The sequence below is a fragment of the Equus asinus genome, chromosome 14, assembly GCF_041296235.1.
Source record: "Equus asinus isolate D_3611 breed Donkey chromosome 14, EquAss-T2T_v2, whole genome shotgun sequence".
In the NCBI taxonomy this organism is placed as follows: domain Eukaryota; kingdom Metazoa; phylum Chordata; class Mammalia; order Perissodactyla; family Equidae; genus Equus; species Equus asinus.
In genome coordinates this window covers 28518530-28539019 of record NC_091803.1, presented here as the reverse complement: position 1 = coordinate 28539019, position 20490 = coordinate 28518530, and the positions used below count along the sequence as shown (strand labels likewise).

At 45.2% G+C, this 20490-nt stretch overlaps 1 protein-coding gene across 1 annotated transcript in view; it reads right to left on the bottom strand.

Moving 5' to 3' along the window:
- Nucleotides 1–7092: 7092 nt before the first annotated feature.
- The window catches only part of LOC139040250 (heparan sulfate glucosamine 3-O-sulfotransferase 4-like), a 119957-nt gene continuing 106559 nt past the window's right edge, over nucleotides 7093–20490 (bottom strand). Inside the window, exon 4 of the mRNA XM_070485396.1 lies at nucleotides 7093–9246. Within this exon, the coding sequence (XP_070341497.1) occupies nucleotides 8610–9246 (637 nt within the window). The 3' untranslated portion in view covers nucleotides 7093–8609. The remainder of the gene's footprint in view (nucleotides 9247–20490) is intronic.

Sequence of the window (20490 nt, the reverse complement as noted above, 5' to 3'; positions counted from 1 at the left end):
TGACAACAAAAATTGGGCTGTTTCTTTTTGCCAGTTCCTCTTTTAAACTTCCTGCACATATCTTCTCATTTAGCCCTCAGACTGTCCTGACAGGTGGGTGCCATCACTGTCTCCATCTGAAGGATGAGGGAACTCAAGTGCAACGAGACGCAGGGAGAGACTACCTCAACTTTCTCCATGAAGCCAACGCCTTTGACCAAGGGAACAAGGGGAGGCGATATGGGTAGAAATAGAAAACTTAAAAAAAGGTGGAAATCTCTGAAACAAATACAAGGGACCTGGCCAAAAGAGCTGCCCAGGGGAAAATAAAAGGAATGACTAGCAGAACTGAAGGCCTAGTTGAGGTTAGAAACTAGAAATTTACAGAGATCCCAATCTGCATTCTCTGCCAAGAGCACCAGAGCAGAATAAATGCATGACGGGATTCATCCTGGCTTGGGGACTGGTCTGTGAGTCCATGATTTAGACTCAGTCCTCGGATGTGCTGCCTGTGGCATAAACAGTCCCCATTTTATTTTTCTGCTTTTTCTTTCCTCTCAGCAGGATGGCCAGTGTAATGAAAGCCCTTATTTCCAAGGCCCTTCCCCTAAGCATTCCCAGAAGCACATCCTCTCCCCTGGCACCCTTTATAGGCATTTCTACTGGGATAAAAACTAAGGAAGTTTTTCTTCCTTAAATGATGGAAAAGAAGCCATCTTCTGCTCCATCAGAAAGTCTCACCTTTGATCGTCAAAGCCACAGTGGAATCTGCAGCCATCGTCTTGAATGCTACGTGCTCTTTCCTCTCGGGATGGAAGGAAGCAAACTGATTGCTAAATATTGCTTTTTCCATGAGTTATCAGAAGGAACACACACCACTTTTTTTTCCTTTATATCATTTATTGTAGATTTTTTTTTTTTTATCATCCTAAGGCTGTTCCCGTGATCTTAGGAACAAACTGATGACAAAAGCTCAGCCCCTAAAGACATGTACATTTAAGGAGGAAATATCCTTTGTTACAGAGACACTGGTATAATCGAGTTGCAAGTGAAGATGTGGCAGAGATGGATCTGCCAAGGGGACTGGGGCTGGCTGAAATTTTTTAGGGAAGAAGACTAAATCCTCCCATCCAAGACGAAGCTGTGCGAAGTGCTGGGTCCTGTCCCAGCCTGGCCTCTGCGGGCCCACCGACAGGACAAGCAGGATATGAAGCGATGTGCTCTCGACCTTTCAAGAACCACAATTTGTCATTTCCCCAGCCTGGTTCCAGCCTAATCCTGCAATTCCAGCTTATGTCATTCCCTTTTTTATAGGACATTTTGTGTTTCTTCCAGTTAGGGCGACGTTAAAAAAGAAACAAAAAAACTTAGCTGCAAGTTAAGAAGTTAGTTAGAAATTCTCAAAAAGCTTAATATCAACTCTTGTCTCAAATTCAGACCTAAAGGAAGGAGATATCCAGTATCTTCTACAGCCCAAGATCCCTTTAATAATCAAATTCCAGAACTTAATGTGTCCTGGGAAACCATCCTATCCCTTCTTGCTTACTGGCTGGATTGCTTCTGTACCTTTCCAGACAGAAGGGCGTCTTTCTCCTGTTAAAGCTTCATGAGAACAAATAATGGGACTTCTGGTTTACAACCTTTCCCTAACACCTAGCACAGCTATGATACATAAGTGCTTGCCAAATAAATGATGGAATGGAATAAGTGGTGGGAATTTCACAGCCCACTTGGTTTGCTTTAACAATCACTGCTGCCTAAAATTTCCTTCTTGGGTCTAATTTAGTTGATTCTGGATAGAAATGATTCCCAATGAGCTCCTTGGGACTTCATGTTGCCCCTTATCCAAAGGTCCCTCTCCTGGTTGACAGACTAAATGCAGACTTGGCAAAGAGCAATGGAAAGCTATGTGTACCGGCCAAACACACACGCAGGCCTAGGTCCTCCTAAAGATGTGCTCCTTCCAGAACTCTGGAACACTCTCAGCCCAGCATGGTTACCATCTCATAAGGTGGGGCCTCTGACTTTGGGTACACCACTAGGAAAGGCTGAACTGCACTCAGAGGAGGTGAGCCTGGGGCACATTCAGAATCAAGCATCAACTCAACACTTGCTTCCTGAAAATTCTCCCTGTTAGCATTGGTAGAAGCATCCCATTTCTGAGATTCACCTGTTAGGCAAGGCTACTTTTGAATACCCTTGGTTTGTCTTCTTAATCTCTGAGGTGAGGATAGTGGAAAGTACACTGGGTTAGAAGTCAATTGACCCAGGTTGGAAACCCGGCTCTTCAGCGTTACATTAAGTGAAACAGGATGCTGCCAAATTTTGTGTCTATCAAATGAAGACAGAAGACACGAACTCTGAGGGTTCTTCACACCAAATTTCTCAGCCCCACTCTGGACTCCTACATCAACTTTTTCTAGTTCTCAGAGCACCCCTAAATGTTCCCCCTGATTTTCCATTGCCTTTTTTCTCTGTATGGCCTACCCCGGAGAAATGCTACAGGACCCAGGTTCCTGAGGCAGATGGAATAGATAATGTGGCTCCCTGTAAGGGGAGGCTTGTCTCAGTAGAGACAATGAGATATGTGGGCATTGGAATACGAGCAAAGAGCAAAAAATTAATTAGGGAAATAAGCTGTCCAGGAAAGATCCATGGAGGAAACCTACAAGGAAGTACTTCCTGGAGCCAGTGGCTAATGAGAGAGGTGTCTACTGCTCTGGGTCTCAGTGTGAATGTAAATCTTTATTTAATTTTGGACAAAAGGCCAGGGAATGGGTTCACGATGCTTGACACTTGCCAGTGAAAAGTGTTAACCCAAATAAGCTCCATGACTCACATTCAGTCCTACTTATGCCCCACAATTATCACAGCAGGGTATTATGAGCCTACTCAGAGCCAGAAAGAAGCTGCGATGAAGATCCTTCTGTACTCCAAAGACAGTAAACTGTTCTAGCTCTAGTCCACTCATGGCCTCAGGGGTGAGCTCCTCACTGGTCATTATTCTATTTCAAAATCATCCTTTTCCAGGTGGTCCAGAATGATTAGATGGAATCAGAGCTATTCAAACTGACCTTTTCTGGGCTTTGAGAAAAGATTCTGAAAATATCCTTTGAAATCGTGTTTACTGCTATTATTCAGGGCAGGCTGTCCTGGCACTTCTCTCTCCCACTAGCCCCAGGGCAGCAACCTGTTTTGTGGCTTTCCTTTGGTCATTACACTGCTGTGGAACTTTAGGAAATTCCCTTAAATTCTCAAACCATGGCAGTCCCCATCTGTAAAATACAGACCCTAACCTAAAGGACAAGTCTATATCATCTTCTAATCCAACTTAAGATGTGTGAGTGTGTAAGCATGTTTTCATCTGAGCTATTATTGATTTTAGCACATTTTCAAAGAAGTTGGATTTCTATTGGTTTTGTTTCCTTCTCGCTGTATGTGTCAACAAGTAGCTGACAGCTAAGTGAAGAGGGTTTTCATCTGACCTTGGCCTTAGACAATGCCAAGGAAGCTATGGGTGGTCTCTGGAAGGATTTATGTTCCCTATTAATGACTTGGTTATAGTCATTTAAAGAAAAGACCACAGCAGCTTCTCTTCTGAGAAAAGATTATCCGTGATAGCAATGGCCCTCATGCACACTTTTCTTTTTCTTTCCCCAAATCGCTGCCGTATAGCATTCTTAATCACCCAAACTTGTACTTTTTACATCTTTCATTTTGCTAGTGTCTACTTCTTTGTGCTTTAGTCTAACTCTGGAGCGTGAGAATAGTCCTATGATTGAGGCAAAATGCTGCTGAGGATGGTCTTTAATGCCGCAAGGACTTGGTGGCCTCTCCTTTGCCTTTGTTAGTTATCACCACTCCCCCCCCACCCCAGTTTCATGTTTCCACAGCACCCTGGGCATCCCCTCTGGTAACTCTGTAAACCTCTACCGTACCTATTTCTTTCACGTCCATCTTCCCTACTTGGCTGGGAGCCCTGTTGAAGCAAGTCAGCTTTGCTCTCTCCACATCTCTTTCAATTGCCACTTGGTCACTCTGTACATATTTGTGGAATAAAAGCCTGAATGAAACATGATTGACTCTACAGCAGTGCTGTTTTCCTGTACCAGGGACACTGGAGATTCTTGCCTGTTTTCTATCAGTGGACACACATTTCATACATTTTCTCGGCCTTTATTTCCTACCTTGATGACAGATGATGTACTATTATAAGATATTTCACTATTAAAAAAGGGGTTTTATGTACATCTTATATGTGAAAATGACACATCCTTACCCCCCTGAGAAGCTGGAAATCGTATGAACTCATCTCTCCCCGCCCCGATTTGTTACACAAAGAACCTGAGGAGATTCCCCAACCCCACTTTATTTTCAGAAACGTGTGAGACCTGCTCCCAAGCACCTGCCCTGGTTCTCACTCTTATTTGTCTTCCATCTAAACTTTTAGGAGTCAGAGCTCCAGGTACAGAATTCACAGCCTGGAAGCCTGAAAACTTCGCCCCTATTGCCATCTCAAGAGGATCTGCTTGGCCCTGTGTGAATGAGCCTTGGTGCCTCGTTGTATCTAAGAGAACCTTGAGTGTGGAGCGAGGGAAAGGCCAGAGTGAGAACCTGTCTGTGTGTGGGGTGGGAGGAGGGTCCTGACCCGGGTAGGAAGAAAGTTGTGTATTTGAATGCCTGAAATCCAGCCAGGTCAGTGCTATGTATACAAAACTTTGCTTCTGGCCCTAGCTTTGAGAAAAATCGGCGGTGCTTCACTTTCTCTTAGCATTTTCATAATTGTCCAGTTTGAGTAAAGACATACCCTTGGAACACTATAAAGACATATTGTTCTGGAAGGGGTATCTAATCTCCTCCCTTCTCTCTTCCTCCTTCTTCATCTCCTTCATGATCATGATTATGATCATCATCTTCATCACCATCTCCTCCTCTGCCTCCTCCTTTATCTTCTTCATGATCATCATCAGCATCACCATCATCATCATCACTTCATCACTATCTATTGAGTCGATGAAGTGTTTTATTCTTTTCACATGTCTTTTCATCTATTAATTCATTTTGGTCATTACAGAAACTCTCTATAGTAAACCAGTAAGGATTAAATATGCCTATTTTAGAGATATGAAAATTAAGGATCAGATAGATAATGCTACTTGTCCAAGACACAGATAGTGGCAACAATAAACCCAGCTACCTTCCTCCTGACAGTAGTCACACAGTTTTCTTTGGGAACAAGGAGGTTGAGGATGGAAAATGAGAAAGGGCAGGAAAGACAAGCAGCTGGAAGAACCAAGGTATTGAGATTGTAAAGAAGTGAGGCTCAGATTAGGACTCCTGGTCCAGGGTACTGAGCAGGCCACTCTCCTGAACTTAAAATTTGATCTGAGAGGCCCCTGAAGGTTGCAGGGAATTCTCAGTGAACAGCCACATCTCTACCACTTTGAAGCTGTGGTTTTCATATAGTCTAAAGATAAATGGGGCTGCTGAATGTATTTGTTATTATCGTTGCTATTTTTTGAGCTGGTAGGCCTAAATACAAGGTCAAGGCTTACATACCTTTGAGGTATAGAACGATACTGGCAAAAAGAGATCCATACAGGAACCATGACAGCTGCACCATTTGGAAGGTTGACTTCTCCCTTTCTTGTCTCTGAACCACATGCAGCAAGCTTTCCAGAGCTGTGAATCATCCATTCAAGGGAAGGGAGGAGAACAGAAAATTAAACATAATTATGCTTTACTAATTGAAATCAAATACAAAATTCAATCTCCTATGAGTTGCAATGCTCATGTTTAAGTAGGGTGGAAGTATTATTAACCTGACTCTATTTTAGCAGGTTGACTTAGCTTTTCTGGATAGGAAATAATTCTTTTGTTGAATTTCCCTACTGAAGAAGGGGACACGGCTTAGTGGCTCACTCTGAGTCACAGGGATCAAGCTAGAGCAGACCATTGTGGAAAACAGAACTTAAACATGTCAGGTTTGCATTTCTTTTCAGAACCATGAGCTTTCAACCATATCGCCAAAAAGACCTTTAAAATAAAAATCCTCAAGATCTCAAAGCTTAGGCTTCTGCTCGATTTCTCCAGAGAATTTTAGCCTACGGTTACATGCAAGAGTGTATGAATACTTTAAGAGGGATCCCCACTTTTATTTCCCAGGTCAGAATGGCTTATTAACCATCAGCCAACCATATTAAAAATGGATTTGCTTGTCATATTTATGTGAGGACACGTACTTACTAGGTTTGTTTATACGCAGCACTTAAGGTCTTGATGTTCTGGGTTTACGGGGACAGGTAGACAGCCAGGGAGGTGGAAAATGGAGAGTAGGTGTGACTGAGAGGCTGAGTCAGTGTGTGTCTATTCAGGATAGAAGAGATGAAGCTAGCCTAGAGTAATGGTCATTCTTAGCTGGCATAAAAGCATCTGTAAAGCTTTCCTACAAGAGATGCTCCTTTGACCCCCTAAGGGATAATCTCACTCCTTACCTAACTGCCACTGAACTCCAAAAGAGCCCATGTTCATCCAAGGAAGCCAGAAACCCTGAGGGCCACTTTTCTTGGAAGTAATCCCCACAAAAGCATAAAAGGATGGGAGGGAGGATGAGAGGACAAAGAAAGACACAGGTAAGACTTTCTTCCAGTTGTTCTCAATCCCAGCTTCCATAAGCATATTTTTGAAAGGACGGATGCCTGGGCCCCACCTAGAGATTCTGATTCCTCAAGAAGTCTGAAATGGAGCTCAGGAAGCTGTCGCTTGAAAAGCCACACAGCTGACTCTGGTGTGTAACTAGACCCACTCCTTTCTCTGCTCATAAAACAAGGCCCCAAATGAGCCAGCCCACAGGACACTCTTCTGAACAAGAAGGAATTTTCTTCCTTCAAACAGGGGTATGTGTGTGTGTGTGTGTGTATTTTTATCTATATCTTCTTTTACTTTGGTAGTGAAGGAATATATGTTACTTTCAGTTCAATATCCACTTTCTTATCTGGAAAAAAATTATGTTTAAGGTTGTCCCTGACTCAGGCCTGTCAGTCCATTCCTTGCCGGGACTGGTTAAGATAAGGAGAGCAGTACCCCTTACAGGGACCACTTACTTTGTGCTGTTTCAAGAATCCTCCTGCCCTGCAGACAGGATTCCCTGGAAGATTCTCAAATCTGCGTCTTTCTCGCCATATCAGAGACGGGATACTCCCAGAATTCGAGGGATGGGGGTAGGTGTGGGGATGGAAGTGACAACACAAACACGCCATCAAAACCCGTTAATCAGGTTGCATTAAGCTTTATAACAACACGGTTTTCATTTAGCAGGAGAAATGACAGTTTAATAACAGCTGAACAGATTACCTCCCCCACTCATACATATTTCCAATTTTACTAGAACAGTTCCCAGTTTTGGAGATCTCTGCACAGTGCTTCATGTCAAATGCTGTGTTTTGATGGAATCGAATGAATGGAAGGGACACTTTATTCAGCAGCCCTTGATGGGGTGTCTGCAGACAGCCCTTGTGCTCCCCCACCCCATAAACTGCATCTGACAAATGGAGTCAGCCCTTTTGTCACTGCCCCAATATGTGCCAGCTCTGAAAACAGCAAAGGAAGTGTGAGACGACTGTGAGGGGGGAATGGTGGGGCAAATAGAAGACAGGTGACTGGTCCCCTCCTCCTTGTGCTGCTAAGGGTTCTTCATAACAAAAGATATGCCAACTTTCGGGTCCTTGCCCCTCTGGGAACCCTAAAGGACAGAGCCCACCCCAAAAGCATGACTCAGAACCATGGTGCTGAGAGAGGGTCTTCAGATGCAGAAAGCTCCCACCAAGAGGACTGGCTTTCTTTTTTCCCTCCCAGATGTGGCACTCGTCTTTCCCAACTTCAGGGCTCTGAGGTCAGCTGCAAGCACACTGCTCTGAGAGCAGCCCTGCGGGCCTCAGTGTAACACCAGGGCATATGCTGGGCTTCTCCACAACCTGGGCTGCTCATGAAGAGAGAGACTCAACCCTCCTTAGAGGGCTCTTAGAAAGAAGGCTTCCAGGGGTATTGGCTTTTTTTGGTGAGGAACGTGCATGCCTCTGCCTTCATAAGATGAAGAGAGAGGAAGTCGAAGGGTTGTGGGATGAAACCTTTAAAGAGAAGGCTAGACACACCTTAGAGGGAGGACCTTGCTCCTTCGGAGTCCTGGAGCACTCAGCCACAATTAACATTCTGGGGAGACGCCAGAGCGGACGTTTATACAGCAGGGGCCTGTGCCAGACACAGGGCTAGAACTCAGGCTTCCCAAAACAAAGTGAGAGCCCCCAAAGGGAGACCTTCCTTTCTTTTTTATCACCTAAACATTCATGGCACTGTCTCTGACCTTGACAGCTATTTGTTCCGTCTTCAGACTCTATTAACTAGCAGAAGACGAGAATTAGCAGTGGATTCTGGTGGCCATCTGGTCAACCAGATGCTGCTGGTTCCTCTATGAGGATGCCATGGGATCCATCCCTTTGCCTAAGCCAACAGCATTGGAAGTATTCCTTACTGGATAAAGGAGGAGATCTACTTGGCACTCTAGCAAGGCTGAGGTTGCAGACCCTGGGAGATTCAGGACTCAGGTAAGGAGCCTTCCCTCCACATCTCTAGCCTCATTTGTCACCCTCTTCCTGTTTCCACTTCAAATCTTGGCCAGTCATTTGGTAAAACATCATGTTGAAGGGTTTGTAGAATTTCCGCAGTCTGTGGATCACATCTGGGTCGATGCGGGGATGAGTCCGACCTTTGCTCTTGCCTAAGCACCTCGGGGCACTGCTGTCTTCCGGCTTCTTTAGGCAAGGGAACCCCTTGGTCTTGTTGAAATAGAAATGTTTCTCAGTCACAACACGCTTGAGGCCTAGAAAATCCTGTATTTTGGCCATTTCCCCAGCGGGGTCCACTATGAGCCGCTCGCCACTGACGAAGAGGATCTGAGACAGCGGGAAGTACTGGAGCCAGTTTTCCAGGTGCAGAGCGTAGATCCCGATTTGAATGGCGCTCCAGGAGGCGTCCATCAGCCCCAGGGTCCGGTTTTCGAAGGCAAGCACCTCGAAGGTGGGGATCTCCGCTTTCTTTGACAGTGTCTGGGTGTAGTCAGAGATGGCCCTGGTCACGGGGTCTCTCACCACCACGATGAGTTTGATGTCCTTGGCCATGGAGTGGATGCGCTTGGGAGCCTCACTGGTCACAAAGTAACTTGGCGTCTTCTCCATGGTTATCTGTCTATCCAAAGTCTTAGGCATCACATTTCTGGAAGAGGGAAGAAAAGGAAAAACCCTGGTTATTCCTATCCAGAAATATTTTAACTTTGGTACGAAATGTGTGAGATAAATAGCCTAGTGGGGAGCTACTAGATAAAATTCATTGATAAACACTTGGAAGTTCTTTTTAACTATATGTCTCAGTATAGTTCTGACTATAGTATTATCAGAAAAGGCAGCAAAAGGCTTACGCGTTCATTCTCGGGAACCTTATTCACCTGGCATAAATTGCCGCTCCTCCTCTGACCAGTTATGTTTAACCCAGATATACTCTTAATTTCTCTATGTATTAGTTTTATAATCTCTGAAATGGAGATAATAACACCTACTTCACACGGCAGTGTAAGGATTAAGGGAGATCATGCTTGTAAAGCGTTTAGCACAGAATCTGGCATGTCTACGAGCTTAATAAATCAAGGATATTATTATTGCTGTAGTGGCTTTCTGAAAATGTTTGAGCTCAACAAGACCTCAAAGATTATCTAGTCTAGGGATTGGCAGACTACAGCCCGCCTTCTGTTTTTGTAGGGCTCGCAGCTAAGAAGGACTTTTAATCTTTTTTTTTTAAAGATTGGCACCTGGGCTAACAACTGTTGCCAAACTTTTTTTTTTTTCCGGCTTTATCTCCCCAAACTCCCCCTGTACACAGTTGTATATCTTAGTTGCAGGTCCTTCTAGTTGTGGGACGTGGGACGCTGCCTCAACGTGGCCTTACGAGTGGTGCCATGTCTGTGCCCAGGATCCAAACCCTGGGCCGCGGCAGCGGAGCGCGGGAACTTAACCACTTGGCCAGGGAGCCGGCCCCTAGGACTTTTAATCTTTAAATGGTTGGGAAAAACCCCCAAATAATAATAATAACATTTTGGGATGCGTGAAAATTATACAAAATTCAAATTTCAATGCTCATAAATAAACTTTCATTGGGACATACCTACACTGATTCCTTTATGCGCTGTCTGTGGCTGCCTTTGCAAGGCAACAGCAGAGGGGAGTAGTTGCAACAGAGACCATATGACACACAAAGCCAAACATATTTACTATGTGGTTCTGGAAGAAAACGTTTGCTGACCCGTGACCTAGTCCAAAGGCATCATTGTGCAAATAAGGAAACCGAAGCCCAGATATAGAGAATCACACGGGCTTCGTGACCTCAGGAAATTGAATTACATCCTCGAGCCTTATTATCTTCATTTGTAAAATCCTCAAACTTACCTCAAGTTCAGGTGAGACTAAAATAACATATAATATGAAAGCATCTAACATAGGTTTGGTTCTTTTTTGGGATTTCTTCTTTCTTTGCTCCCAAAGTTCCCCAGTGAGCCAGTGGCAGACCCCACACTGGGGCCCACGCCTCTTGGTTTCCTTGCCCAGGTTGCATTTCTAAACCCGCCCCTCCATCCTTGTTCACCTTCAGAGTGGCCTTGTCTTATCTGGAAGCTTCAAGATATTGAGGGAGTTTGATGCTCTTCGTCCCCCAATCCCGATGTGGCAGGCCTGTCACCGACACAGCGAGGCTCAGGTCTATGACACAGTCAATCTGCTATAGGCACGTGCAGACCAACGTTGATTGACGATAAACCTGTTCAACACCTGTCAGGGCAGCAGGCCATCTGCCCCATGCGCTCCATTAAGCCTATTCATTTCCAAGCCTTGCACCAAAGTGCTACGTTTAGGATTACACAGGTCCTCTTTGTTACGACGACATGCTTTTAAATGTCTCAGCTAATAAAACTTAATGCCGACGCACATCCCTCAGCTTCCTCTACCATAATTAAATTTATTTACTATTGCGTGTGTGGAGAAAGAATGACTTTTCTTTTATCTCTAATTCACATGCTCTGTCAATAATTAATTGCTACTGGGTTTTGAGCTTTCTCAGCAAGCACTTTTATGAGGCAAGAGGAATTTGCCTGGTAGAGAAATTCACACAGAGCTGGAAGTCATTAGTGTATAACAGCTGGGCAGCATGAAGCTTTCAGATCAAAGCAACAGCCCCGGCCGGAATCATGCTCGTCCTGGACAAACATATTCTCCAAAGTATTTTGCGTGTCTTTGCGTTTGTGAGTCTGTTTTGCTCTCACCAGATTTAACTGTCTCATTTGGAGGGACAGGCCCAAGGAACATGGCCTTGGAGAGCCACATCTGCTCTGACTACCCATGTCACCTGGATGAAGGTACTCAACCCACTTTGAATCTCAATTTTCTCATCTACTAAACAGGGCTAATAAGAGTCCCTCCCTTACAGGATTGTAATGAAGATTAACTGTGATAATGCAGGTAGATCACTTAGCATAACGCCCAATTAATGTCAGAATTTTTTTAACTTAAGCCAGGTGCACCAGATCATTGGCACAAAAATTCTTAGAGAAGAGCAAGGAAAAAATATTTACATTTGACTAAATGGACAAGCTGAACAATCGGAACTAAGGAACTGATCTAGCAAAAAAGTATATTCTGACTCAAGCTAATATCATCAACCACACTTTCCGATCTGGAGGCTGGTGACCAACGAGGGACCTTCTATTAGCTCAGCTGGGACTGAAGGAATACACTGATGTCCTACTTTTATTTCAATGGAAGCAATGTATTCTCGTACTATGGAACTCATGTCATATTATGAAAATATTAAATAAATGTTGATGCAAAAAATACCTGAAAATAGTTATTTTTGCACGGCCCTTTCCAGATTTTAGTCCCTCAGATGTATTTTAGCTTGTATATTTTTTTTTTGCATTTTTGTTTAGCGCAGGAGCAGCTGCTCGGTTTTTCTTCCCATTCGTTTCTCTGCTATTCATCTCTTAGACCTCAGTGTTTGTCTTTACCCTGTGCCCTGTTTGAATTTATCTCCTTCACTTCAGCTAATTGCCACAGTCTCTCAAGATCTTTGTGTATCTTGGGACTTTTATCTGAAGCAACTAGGATGAATTGGTACCCAGCCTATAAGCCAGTGTGTGTAGGAGAGTAAGTGCATGCCTAGCCCAGTGCCCAGTGCAAAAGGGAATGAGAGGAGCTGAACTAACTTTGATCATCATGTTACAGATGAATTAAACCATGCAATTTAGGAGAGCTCCTCCATTTGGGGCACACATGGTAAGACCATCTCATTGAGCCAAGATACAACTGTTGTGGCATAAATTACCCAGGATTTTTGCCAGTAAGAAGATACCCTTAAGCTTCTCAAAATCTGTGAAGTAGCAGTATCCCTTCCCAAAACTGATTCTGAATCAGTTACATTCATTCACCCATTGGTTCCATAAATGCTCGCTTCCATAAATGGCAATATAATAGTGAACAAAACAGACATTGTCCTTTCTTCCACGGACCTTCCAGTCTAAGTACCACATCAGATAAACGTAGAGCTCTTTATAGCATCACATAAATAACTATTTGAATCAACAGAGCAGGCATCATTATTATTCCAGTTTTATAGAGAAGGAACCAGGCTCAGAACCTAAAGATATTTTTCAAGGTCTCACTGAGTGCGTATGTCTTTGGTTTCTAAGCTCAGTGGTTTAGCAAAAGTCACTCAATACCAGCGTCAGTGCCTAGCACTTATTCCTGGTAAACAGCAGGTGCTCAGTAAATATCTGTTGAATGAATGAACGAATGAATGATGACAAGCCATTCATCTCCTGTCCTAAGGCGAGGCTTTTGTTGAGATTGGCTTTGTTGTCTTAATCTGCCTTTTCTCAGCCCTTATCCCCTCGCCAGTCTTCTCACCTGGCCCCTCCATCCAGCTTCTATTTCTATTTCTACACCTCTCCCAGTCTGCCTCTTCCCCAAAAACTAAAGGACGCAGCTCTCCTACTGGATGAGACCAGGGCAGGTAACAGATGGTGGAGGGCGGCCATGGAAAAGACACTGGGTTTTATTCTATATGTGATGAGAAGCCACTGAAGAATATAGAAATGGACACTGTGATATGATTTACATTTTAAGAGATTTGTTTCTGGCTGCTTTGCTGAGAATGGACAGAAGTGGGCCAAGAGTGGAAGGAAAGCCATCTGCTAAGAGGCCCTTTCAGGAGAGCAGGTTAGAGATGGTAGTGGCCCGGATGCAGGGATAGAGGGCAGCGTGGTAAGAGGTGTGCAGAATTGGGATGCATTTTAGAAGTAGGGCCAGCGGTCCTTCATGATGGGTGGGATGTGTGTGCAAGAGAGAGAGTGTCACGCAGATGACTCCAAGGTTGTTTGGCTGAGCTAACGTTTAAACAGTAGTGCAGTGTATTGATGTGGAGAACACTGGGAAAGAGGCAGGTTTCGGGGGAAGGTACCAAGTCTGACTTTGGACTTGTGATATGAGATATCTGTTCCATACCCAAGAGGAGGTATTGAGTAATCATCCTGATACAGGAGTCTGAAGTCCAAGGGAGACCCAAGTTGGAGATGGACATTTACGTCATGTGTCCACTGTCCACCTGCCAGGGACTAGGGAGAAGGAATGTCTGACTCTCTACCTTCGCCAGTAGAAGAGGGGACCTGACCGTTGCCTATTTTGGGAGGAAAGGTATTTAGATGCTGGGCGTGCAGAGAAATTTTAAAAAATCCAATCACAAAGATTTTCACTAATTCTTTTTCATTCCCAGAGTCCTTGATAACTACCTCTACACAGAGCTTAGAATAACGTCATAACGTGATTTGTTCCCATGTCCTTCATGACTAGTCTCAGTTCTTCGAAGGCACGGGCAATGTTTTATTCACCTTTATGTCCCCAGGGCCAACAGTACCCGCCCCATGGTAGCTGCCCCATAACGCTCTGCGTTATTGGCTGAAAAAATGAACGGCATTCAAATAGGGACGTGGTCCCTGGCAGCCGGGAGAGCCGGAGCACTTTGCAGGGCATGGCCCCTCTAAGGAGGTTCTGCACACGGGGGTTCGGCGTTTGAGTTCCACGCCATCCCCGTCTGAAGACCATGCACTTCAGCGTGCACCATATGGTGAGAAAACACGACATCTGGGCTTGGAACAGCTCGTTAACAGTATCTGGGGTGCTCAGAGCAGCCGTGACATCAGCGTCAACACACAGTCCTGAAGCGAGAATCCTTCTGCAGGATCACACAGCTGCTCTCACAGCCCCGAGTGTTTACGAGACACTCTCCAATTCGCTCGCCCTGCCCCCACCCCGCTCCACGGAGCGGGGCGCTTTGCTCAGCACAAGCCCGGTCCAGGTGTGGGTCAGCATCTGGCAGCCTCACAGGAAACCACAATAACGGTAGTAATCATGACAATATTTATCATACATCATTTACTGACTGCTCACTCCGTGCTGTGTTTTGTGGTTGAGAGTTCAAATTCTGACGCCAGACCAACTCCTGTAAGCAGTTTCAGACATTGGACTCCACAGTCTAGCGCTTGAGAACATAGACTCCAGACTTACTGAATTTGGATCCACGTATTAGCTGTGTGGCCCCTGGCAAATCACTTAACCCATGCAATTTGTGTCTCAGTTTCATTATCTGGAAAACAGGCATGATGTTAATCATACACATTTCATAGGGATTTTATGAACATTAACTGAGTTAATATCTGAAAAAGGGCCTCACGTACAGCAGGTTATCAACACATTAGCTGTTAATTTTTGTGTGTGTGTGGAAGATTGGCTCTGAGCTAACATCTGTGCCAGTCTTCTTCAATTTTGTATGTGGGATGCCGCCACAGCATGGCTGATGAGTGGTGTGTAGGTCTGTGCCCAAGATCCTAACCCTTGAACCCCAGGCTACCGAAGTGGAGTGTGCAAACCCAACCACTATGCAACCAGGCCAGCCCCTAGCTGTTAATTTTTAAAACAACTTTCTTAAGAAGGTGCTACTGTTACCCCCACTTTAGAGATCAGCAAACTGAGGCCCAGTGAAATTATTAATTTGCCCAAAGTCACAAGAGGTGGAGTTGAAATTCAGTGCCAGCTCTGCCTCACACCACAACCCAGACTCCTAGTTACTGCCCAACAATGCTTAACCAGACTAGAGAGGCTCAGCAAGATTACACAGCTGGCCCAAGGTCACTCTGCTGGTAGGTGGTAAAGCTGAATCTCAAAATGAGACTCATTATGTGTGTTGTAAACGTGGGCTGTCACCGACTTATTATTGGGAGTTACAGAAACCCAGGCCAGAATCCCTAGAAATTCTTGCCAGATCAAGCTACATCGTTCAATTTGTGATCTCTCTCCGGGGCCTCCTCCACTGAAGCAAATGGATACCATCATGAATGCCGAGGGAGAAAGCGATCACCCGTGTTAGATGTTAAGTGCTCATTCTCTCCGGAAGGGTCAGCGGCACGGCTTGCCTTTGGCTTGCCTGAATTAGAGGTACGTGGACACCTCACATTTTCCCAAATGCATTATCCAGGGGAACAAATGGTGCATAAATTAGCAATATTTTCTGAGTCTTCCTGATGAACTGTAACCCAAGAGAGTGGCGGTTAGAACAAGGGCAGGAGGTAGGGCCATCTCCTCTGCACTGAAGAAAGAAACTCACTCAGAAATTCAATGGAGCACCTGCTCAGCTGCCAGCTGAGCAAGGCAGTGTCACGTGTTGTCCCGGCTGAACCTTGCAAGTACTGATGGTTCACTGAACCCATTGTAGAGATGTGGAAACTGAGTCAGAGAGACACTGAACCGTGTCCAAGGACACACAGCCGGGACCTGGCCCTGCCCAGTTCTGTTGGAAAGTTCATTGTGCTTTTCAAACCCAAATTCATGAATCCTGGAATCCCTGAAGGCAAAAAGCCAAACTATTTGCAAACTACGTTTCTTCTATAAAGACACCAGAAGAGCAGCATGCCTGGGGCCGCATGGCTCTCAGCCAGACTGAAGCCGAGGGAGAAGGGATGTTGAACTGATGCTCTGACCTAACAACTAACTCACTGAGTGAATTTAGGAGGAACTTTCCCTCCTGGACCTGTACAAGCAAAGGGCTGTGTTAACATGAATTCCCTCATTAATTCTGTCGAGTATTTATTGGTGCTTATTATGCAGCAGGTGTTGGGTATAGAGTGAGATAAAGCACACATGGTACCTGCCCTTCAGTAGACTAGAAGTTCTTTGAAGGATAGGCCTGAATATCCCAGCTTGCAGAGTGGTCTGTGGTTCACATGGGGCATCTCCGTGGTGGGCAGACATCTTTCAAAGAAATCCTATCCGCTGAGTCTCAGCCGCATTCCTCTGTGCCCATAAGAGGGAGGAGGGAGAGACAGAAGCAGGGGCAGGGGAGAGGAGAGGAGGAAGAGGAGAAGCAAAGGCTGAAGGAGATGAGAAGGGAGAGGAGAAATGCAGACCAGAGGGAGGAAAGAAGTGAGGAAGAGGAGGAGCAGGAGGAGACAGGGAAGATGAACCTGGGCTCTGAAGATACGCAAAGAATCTAAATGACCGGAAAAGAATGAGGAAAGCGTTCCAGTTTTAAATGACACACGACCAGCAGGTCTCAGGCGTGTTTGCTGTTTTAAAGTTTGGGCCAGGCAGGTACAGGTATGTTAGGACTAGAAGGTTTGTGATGGTCTTTGTGAGAGACACTTCGCTGAGGTGGTAAGAGCACTAGCCCTACTAAAGTAGGCTGAGAAGGGAGACACTCATTGTTCCTCATATTACCAAGGAGTAAACTGAGACTCAGAGAAGTTAAGTGCCTTGTCTAAGATCACACAGCACATATGTGGCAGCGTTGGGATTTGAAATCCAGCAGAGCCTGGGCTCCTCACCACATTCAATATGATAAAAGACTGGAAGGTCCAGAGTGGAGCTAGAGCATGGAGGACGGGATAGGACAGCGACCTCCGGTGGAGAGAGGAGGGTGCAGCAGGCATTCGTACTGCGGGAGAGAAGCCCTGGTATCTGCAGGCGTGGACGTTGAAAGGGTCTTGAGATTTGGGAGCTGGGATGTGGGAGAGATCAGAGAGATCCATATTTAGGAATTTCCTGCCTAATGGCTTTGACATTCCCAATGACAGAGGAGTAAGGTCATCTGCTAAGCTTGAGGCCTCGGGAGTGGGGTTAGAGGACTCAGAGAGAAGAGAATGGAGCTGGATGAAATATTAATGATTTACGGATTATGGTGACCTGTTGAGGAACTTTCCTGTGTTTTTGCCTCTGGAGACTCATCTGGAAGAAAAGGCAGGCCACTCATCACGACTCTCACTCCACCACCATCAGACATCCCTGTCTCCACAGAGGGTAGCCAGTCCTTTATTCCCAAGGCTTGGCTAATTTGGATCCCCTGGGGAGGGGAGCAGTTTATGCACAGACTGAAAAAATATCCGAGTGCCCTGGACAAACCCATTGACTGAGAAGCCGTTACGTTTCAAAGACCTAGGCCTCCCCCGGGGTTCCTGTCTCAGTGCTGTCAGCACTGCGGGACGGAGGGTTCTTTGTTGTGGGGGGGCTGTCCTGGGCACTGGAGGATGACGAGTAGCATCCCTGACCTCGACCCCCTGCATTCAGTAGCAGCCCCCAGTCATGCCAACCACAAATGTCCACAGACATTGCCAACTGGCCTTGGGGGTCAAAATCACCCCCAGCTGAAAGCTGCTTGTCTAACCAAACTGCCCGGGTGTAAATTTGGGCACTTATCATATGTAAGGCTTTGGACAAATTACCTAACCTTTCTGTGCCATTTTATGGGTGAGGATGATAATAATTGTGGTAGCAGTAGTGCATATCTCATTAAATGAGTTCCTGTACATGCCGCCTTTATTGCCTGACACATGATAAGCACCATCTAAGTGTCTGCTATCATTGTTGTCGTGGGTGTTACTCCACTGAGACAATGAATCTGCAGTAGTCTGGAGGCTGGGTCCCAACTCCTGGAATGGAGAACATCCGAAATTACTGAATACACTGGATCTGGGAAAACTGTGTAGGTGTTTGTGTGGATGGGTGCTATGTGCCGAGTCTTTGAAGACCTTCCAGCCAAGCTTGGCACAGAGAGGGTGGGGCCACCAACAGTCAAATCCCATATGCCCAAGATTGGGGCCATTTCCTATGTCCCTGGGCTGCTCCACAAGAGGTGTCACAGGTAGTTCTGAATAGTGATCAATAAAGGACTTCTGTTCAAACTAGCCATATGGGTTTCAAGCCAGGTTTAATTTGTATTAGAACAAAAAATTTTCTTGAAACCCAAGGGTCAAGGAGTAATTTCATCTGTTTGACACAAGAGAATTATCAACGGGCATTGAGTGCCCAGCTGAAGCTGGAAACCATAATTTGAGCTGACAATTATCTACTCAGTGCTCAGGGGCCAGGTGTACATTCAGGGATTGTGCCAGGCAGGTGTGGCAGAATGACCAGAAACAAGGAAATTGAGGATGCCTGTGAGCATTTGAGCCTTAGGCCATATTCATGTCTCAACTAAGTGATGACTGGAGAAGCTCGGTGGGAGCTGAGGGACAGGAAGACAATGGGCAGCAGAAAGCACTAGAGGTCTTTATGCAGACGTTGGAAATGAAGAGTTGACTACTTTTCTGGGTGTAATGTGAAGAAAGCACTGAATTCTCATATTTTTTCCTGATGATCCTACTAAGGCAAAAACAATACAGATGGATTTCTGAAGATATTATCACAAATGAATAAGGTGAGCGTGCAGGGCGTCAGTAGATGACAGCAATCAGAAAGGGGGAGAGAGGAATATGAGAATATAGTTCACTCTGGGAGGAGAATTTACTAGGAAAAATGATGCCTGTTACTCTCTTCTGAGGACCTCGAGTGTCCTGAGGCACTTGGGATGGAACTGATCTCAAAGAATCAGAAGGTAACGACACTGCCTATCCTAGGTAGTCTTTTGTGGCCAGAGACACAATACAAGACAAATAAAAATGGGAAGAAAGGAAGACCCCTTTCAGGCCACTTCCAGCTCCACAGCAGATTGGCTCACAGCTTTTCAAAGGTATCTCTTATTTTCCCAAATGAGTACAATAAGGACTTCATTGTTTTTTGTCAATCTCGTGGTGTTTTCACTCCCTGAGTAGTCAGGAGCTGGTCCCACAGAATATTAAGGTTCTCATATCCATGTTCTTGCCTCAGGACCCCAAGAGAAATTGGTCTGGTGGATTCAGGCTCGCAGCACCTTCTCTGGAGCTCAGAGGAGGTTTAGGTGTCCTGGGTGTGTCCAACTACCCCTGGAGGGCGGGGAAATGCCAGTCTATCGCGGAGGGCTGAATGCCTTCACTTCCACGTCCTCAAGTGATTTCCATATTGACCTCTCATATTATACATGTTTCCCTTCATGGGATCTAAGTTTTGGAACCAACTTCACTTATCCAAATAATTATATATTTATTATTTAATATTACATATACCAGAACTATGTACAATTGCTTATTAGGGTTTCTTCACAGGAGAAAATAAGGATCACTACACTGAAACAAATTTTAGCCAAAAACAAAAAGAGAAAAATATTCATTTGTTCATTAATTTGTCAACTATAGTTGACAGGCACTGTGTTAGTATCGGGAGAGAAAATGAAGAAGATCTCGCCATGAAGAAGTTTGCATTTTTTGAAATAGTAAAAGTAGTTGGAAAGGTCTACCCTCATCTCTTGGGATTCACAGAGGTCCATGAGTTTTAGGCTGGGAATCACTGGCTGAGGGTCAACTCAATTCCAGGGTCCACAATCACCTCCTTTGGAAGCTTGTAAGCGCATGTTCATCCGGACCAAGATGTGTGGCTAAGCGCTGGACTTCGGGGTTCCGTCTCTGGACTGTACTCGCTTTGAGCAACTCACTTAATGTCTTTGACCCTCAATTCTGTCATCCATCAAATTGGGACAATAATATCTGTTCATTCACAAGAAAAGGTTTCAGGCATCCTGGCGCAGAGCTAGTACTGGTAATACTAATTAGTGCATGTGCTCTCTTGTTATTACTGCTAGAGTCACGTAGCACACAGTAGGTACAAACAAACCTATTCGCTGAGTGATGGAGAACAGCCCTGCTCAAATCTGAATCTATATGCCTATCACAGGCTGCCTCACATATGCACCGCTCTGTAAATGATGACTCTGGGTCTCACAACCCAACTCTCAGACGGCATTGATAAAACCCACTCTTAGAGCACCAAACAGCTTCAGTTTGGCATAGAGTCCAATGAATTACTAGAAATCTCTTTCTCCTTGCTACCCGCAGTTGCCCAAGCATTGGGGAAGCCTCACTGCTGAGCAGACCGTGGCCACATTATAGGGCCTGTGCCTCACGTTGCACAAATCGTAGGCATTGCTTTCATTTCTCCCTGTCATCCCTGACTGTTCCTGGCA